This window comes from Bison bison, unplaced genomic scaffold (genome assembly GCF_000754665.1).
Source record: "Bison bison bison isolate TAMUID 2011002044 unplaced genomic scaffold, Bison_UMD1.0 scf7180017864297, whole genome shotgun sequence".
In the NCBI taxonomy this organism is placed as follows: domain Eukaryota; kingdom Metazoa; phylum Chordata; class Mammalia; order Artiodactyla; family Bovidae; genus Bison; species Bison bison.
Genome location: NW_011494869.1, coordinates 6,506,879 through 6,512,878, shown reverse-complemented (window position 1 = coordinate 6,512,878; position 6,000 = coordinate 6,506,879). Strand labels below are relative to the sequence as shown.

General features: G+C 36.5%; 1 protein-coding gene across 1 annotated transcript in view; it reads left to right on the top strand.

Annotated features, from left to right (window-relative positions):
- The first annotated feature begins 48 nt into the window (after positions 1-48).
- Positions 49-6,000, top strand: part of NFATC3 (nuclear factor of activated T-cells, cytoplasmic, calcineurin-dependent 3) — a 93,800-nt gene continuing 87,848 nt past the window's right edge. The window contains exons 1-2 of the mRNA XM_010851112.1: positions 49-114; positions 246-357. Of these exons, the coding sequence (XP_010849414.1) occupies positions 49-114; positions 246-357 (178 nt within the window). The remainder of the gene's footprint in view (positions 115-245; positions 358-6,000) is intronic.

Here is a 6,000-nt window from a genome sequence, read left to right as displayed (position 1 = left end):
GCCGCCCCCGGGCTCGCGGCCTGCAGGTGGGTGCCGGGCGGGGCGGGAATGGGGAGCGTCAGCTCTTCTCGCTCGCACGGGCTCGCCCCCTCCCTGGTCCCTTGGTCGTCCCGAGTCTGGTAACGTCGTGTGTGTGTGTGTGGGTGTGTGTGTGTGGTGAGTAAAGAGCGGATTTAAACCGCTGAGGAGGCGTGTGAGTCGCAGCGACTTGGAAGTGGCTGCGGGCTTGGCTGGAAGCGAACTAGTGGGGACCTGGACTCCGGGGGTTTGGAGGCCGAGGTTCGGGGCCGCTGCCCGGGTGGCGTCTGGTTGTCGCTGCTTTGCCAGCGTGGTGTGAAGGAAATGTCCCTGTGAAGTGTAAGCAGGCTTGGTTTTTCATCTATTCTAAGTGTTAAAAACAATCTCCATTTGAAAGATGCGCATTCTGGAAGTGCAGGAGCTCTCTAAAATTCGTGCTCATGTTTATTTAAATATACTTCGCTAGGAGAGTAATGCTGTAGTGTTAAATTTCCACTTGTGCAAGTTAATGGCTCACATTTAATTAGAAGTGTAACTATAACGGGGCTTTTCTGAAAAATAGGTTTCTATTTTTTTCTTTTTTTATTGCAGCAGAGTGTTTGGAACATTTTTAAAAGTGGGGTGCCTTGTCCGTAATTCTCCTAGAAAGTTCTGGAAGTCAGTTTTTATTTTCAGAAAAAGCTCACCTCGGAAGATGTTTTGAAGGAGATCCTGTATTGAGTTTAAAGGAGATCGTGAAAGGCTGGGCACCATAATGCTTGGAGGTCAGACCAATCAGGAAATAGAAACAGGATGGCTGGGGACTTGGAACTCTCCTGTGACCTGGTTTGGAATACTGTGGTTCATTAAGTTCAGTTTCCCTATTACTTATGCAAGCGAACTTCAAAAGGGAAATGGATAAGACTAATCCCCCTTTATTCTTTCCGGGTGTTAGGTGAATTACTTAATCATACTGGTGTTCAACAGACTGTTCTGTAGGCTTGCATTGAAAAACGTATCAGAACGTATTATATAAAGAATCTCTGCGAAGTATTTGTACTGTATTATCAGTTCTCTTAGGTTTTTTTTTATGTTAGATGTCTTTTTCAATTCCATTGACATCGTTTGAGCACCTGTTATGCTCAGGATGGTGTTTGGTAGTGTTATGATGGGCGCAGAAAGAACTGAGAGGCCCCTCAAGGAACTTGGGAAATGGGATGGAGGCACATAACCCAAATAACTGTGCTACTAGGCTGACTGAATGGTGCAGCTTATGATAGAGGTAGAAACGGGAAAAGTGGCTTTTATGGAGAGGGTTGCATTGAATTGTACTTAGATTATTGCGGTTTAACAAAAAAATACATCGTTTGAATGAGTATTTTCATTATAGAAAATGATATAGTTAATGATGTCAGCAAACTTTTATTGGACACAAACTTGATTGAGAACATGGTATACCAAACAGATGATCCATAAGGATGTTAATCAAACATGTAATAAAGGAGAATCATCATGTAGTTGGAATTGTATGTACATCTCAAACATTAACATTTACAAGCTATGAAAACAGCTTTTTAAGGAATGATTTTTGCCATAAGTCCTCTAAAAACCATTTTGATATGGGTCAAAATCAAAATGGGTCTAGAAGAAGTTAAGATTTGAAACTTGATTAATAACTGGTTTTCCCAAAGTTAAACTTGAGCAGTTTTATTTGTGACAAAACGTCCCTTTTAAAGTAGTCTAGTAGCTATTTTTTTTTAAGTCTTAAAAACTTAAGGTAAAATACACATGACACAAACCATTTTTAATTGAATGATTCAGTGGCATTTAGTGCAGTCACAGCATTGTGCAACCACATCTATCTAGTTTCAAAACATTTTCATCACCCTAAAAGGAAACCCCAAACCCATTAAGCAGTTGCTTTTCTTTCTCCCTTGCCCCCTCCCAGTCCCTGGCAGCCCGGTCTCTAATCTGGGATCTGTCTCTATGGGTTTACCTATTCTGGATATTTTATATAAATGGAATCATACATATATGACCTTTAGTGTCTGTCTTCTTTCACTTGGTGCAGTGTTTTTGTGGTTCATCCGCGCTATAGAACATAGCAGTATTTTGTTCCTTTTTATGACCGAATTATATTCTATCGTATATTTATTCCGATTTCTTTATCTATTCATCCATTGATGGACATGAGTTTTTTTCTACTTTTTGGCAGTTGTAAATAGTGCTGCTATGAACACCCACTAGCTAATTTTTAAATTCTTTTGAAAATGATGTGTTAAATGTTCAAAATTAAGGTTTCAAAGTTATTTGTCATATTAATTTTCATTAAAAAATATTTATTTATTTATTAGGCTGTGCTGTGTGTTAGTTGAGGCATATGGGATTCTAGCTCTCTGACTCAGGATTGAACTCAGGCACCTGCATGGGAAGTGCAGTCTTAGTCACTGGAGCACCAGGGAAGTTCAAAATTTCATTTTGAAGTTCAAAGTTTCATTTTATTAAGCATAATTAAGAGTGTGTAGTTTGAAGGACTAAGTGGATTAACTAACATCCTTTTAAGATGATAATATGCAGTAACGTGGGCCATGAGAGTAAAATTGCTTACTAGAATTCAGATCAGTATTGGGTCGTGTCAGTGAGTTTGCTTGTGTCTGAGTTCTCTTCCTCAGTGAAGTGGAACATTCCACGAGGGCAGGGATAATATTGGTATCTTGTTTATAGATGCCTAGCACAGTGCCTTTAACATAGTAGGCACCCAGTATTTGTTCAGTTAAGGAAAAAGTACCACTTAAGTTTTGAGTCAGTTGTTTTTTCTTTTTTGTGTGTGGTAAGGGAAGTTTATGAGACTTGTCTTAGTTCTTTGACTTTTTATTGGTCAATACCATAAGATGGCAGATCTTGGTCATTTTGGGTTCCAGGTTTTCCTTCTCTCTAAAGGCTTGAGAGTACTTGTGTCATATCTAAATTTCTATACAGAAGATTTTAAAAAATATTTGGAGGTGGAGAGGATAGTGGATGGAGACTGAGGACAAGGCAAGAAGCTGAATTTAGTGAATATCCTAAGCAAGCTGGTAAAATACAAATGAGATGATTTGACACTGGATAAAGTCAATACATTGTGACTGACTTAAGTTTATTACTTACCAAGGTATTTTGAGATTTTTTTTCCATTAAAGAAAATTTAAGATTCTAGAGTCTTTAGCTTTTTTTTTTTTAAAATATGAGGACAGGGTTAACTTTGACATTTTTCCAGTTAAAAGTGAATCAAAATACTATGTTCACATATCCTTTACTTTAATACCTAGTTTGAAAATGAAGATATACCTCATGAGTAAATAGAAAATTTTAAATTGGTGTTTAATGTATTTCGCTAATATTATTTCCCATCATGAAGGGTAGCTTCTGGTGCTCTATTTTAGTGTATTGATATATATTAGTTAGATGTTGTAATAATCTTTATGTTTCAGATTTAAAGTTTCATTCTTAGGATTTGTTCGCTAGTAAACTTGGACTTTCTAGTCCCAGAGGAGAGTCACTGGGAGGAGGGTGTGCTGTAGGTGTGTTGTATTTTATCTGTTGTTCGTTTTTAAAAGGAGAGAAATAGATGGAATATGTATTTTTGTTAGAAATTTACTTTATGGTAAGTGTAGTTTTGTCAGATACCACTTTAATATGCAGCTTTTTCACACATAAAGTTGAAGGGAAATTTTTTTTAATAAAAATTAAAAAATGAATTTGAGAAACTTTTTCTAGATCATTGTCCTAATCTTTAATCTGTAGTGTTTGACTTTGTTTAGTGCTTGGACATCTGATTCATGTATTCTTTATAATTTACTGTCTTTTAGATAATTTCATTTTCTCACTTTTTTGTTTTTATTAAAATTTGTACTCTGTTTTTGTTTCTCTTGTTTTAAATGAGATAATGTATTTAAAGGTCTTAGCACAGTCCTTGGCCCAGTGATACTCAGTAAGTGGTGGTAATTTTTTTTCAAAATGGTAAGATTTTTTAAAAAACACCTGAAAATTGATGATTGATTATTTTTTTATTTCCTCCTATTTTCTAGACCTTTTTTCTATAGTAAACTAAAATATTGAGAGAGAGTAAGGGCAGATGAGAGATCCAGTCTTTTAAACCTTACTAAATGAGTTGGAATATTTGTCTTAAATATTTTTATTTTTTCCTTTTAATTCTATTCCTGTTTTCAATGTTACCTCCTTTCTCATATCTTACTAAATATGTGCACTGAAGGTCACTTGGTTTTAATTACATTTTTCTGCTTACTTGAATTACATTGTCACTAACTCAGGATGGTGTGAAGGATGGTTGCTTTACTGACCATACTAAGTATAATTGGATATTTAAATCAGTATGAAAAAGGGAAGTTGCGTGTATGGTTTCCTGTAGAAATTAATGGTGTGTTTATACAGCACATTAGATACTATAAAGGAAGATTTGATTACTGCTGAACGTTACTTTCATACCATCGGTCAGCTTTTCCCTTAGACTTGAATGCAGTGAGAATATGTATTTGGTGATTGAGTCAATGATAAACGCTTCACCATTTCACTTGGAAAAATAATATTCTGTTTCCTTGACATTTTTCCTGATAGACATAGACAATACTCCTGAGGGTATTAGCAGAATTTTGTGACGGAGATTAGTGAATTAACTGTGTTTTAGTGAGTATGGGGGAAAATTAAGGAAAACATTTTAGTTGTTTTGTTAAAACTTTATCATTGTAAGAGCATTGCTATACCTGTGCTTTCTTAGATTTTCCCATTTGCTGATTGTTTTTGTTGTTGTTTATAGTTGCTCAGTTCAGTTCAGTCGCTCAGTTGTGTCCGACTCTTTGTGACCCCATGGACCGCAGCACGCCAGGCTTCCCTGTCCATCACCAACTCCTGGAGTTTATCCAAACTTATGTCCATTGAGTCAGTGATGCATCCAACCATCTCATCCTCTGTTGTCCGCTTCTCCTCCTGCCTTCAATCTTTCCCAGCATCAGGATCTTTTCCAATGAGTCAGCTCTTCACATCAGGTGGCCAAAGTATTGGAGATTCAGTTTCAAATCAGTCCTTCCGATGAACACTCAGGACTGATCTCCTTTAGGATGGACTGGTTAGATCACCTTGCAGTCCAAGGGACTCTGAAAAGTCTTTAGTTGCTCAGTTGTGTCCAACTCTTTTACTACCTCATGGACTGTAACCTGTCAGGTTCCTCTGTCAGTGGGATTTGCCAGTACGGAAAGGTTATTTTGGCATATATTCTAAACTATTACCAGAGATAATACTATAGTAATTTTATTAGATGATATAAAAATTAAAACTTGGGTATTGTGTATATTGCCAAGACACTGCGGGGAGGGTCTAGTAAGGCCTGAAACTTAAGTATTTAAGGGCATTTGAAATATTAAGATAAGTTGTAGAATTAACTTATTATTATGACTTGCCTTTGGTAGCAACCAATGAACTTTGCCTAAAATTATTGTATGTATTTTTACTGAATTATATCCCAGACTTTGCTTTTGAGTCTTGCTCTGCGTTTATTTTTTCAATGAAGTGTGATCATGAAGACATTTTTGGTAAGAAAATGTGGAGTTCATTGTTCTTCAGAAAAAATGATAAATACTAATATATAAAATGGAAACATTTTAAGAGAAGATAATGAGTTGTGTTACTGATTGTGAAGTTTAATGTATCTTTTACTTACCTTCTTAGTATGTGATTCAGTATGGTGATGTTTTATATTAAATAAGAGGTGGGATTGAGGAAGCCAGAATACATTGAAGTCGATTGCATTACTGCTAAGAGATAGGAAACCTGAGTTAGTTGAGCCTCATTTGATAGAAAGCAGTGGTTTGACTGCTAACAGCAGTAACATAAATAAGGAAGGTGTTGTCTAAAGCTGTTCTAGTGGGTCAGGGGAGTAGACACAGCAGACTTGGCAGTAAGCCTGGCTTCTAAAACAAAATCCAAGTCATCAAATTTGCCCAGGCATGC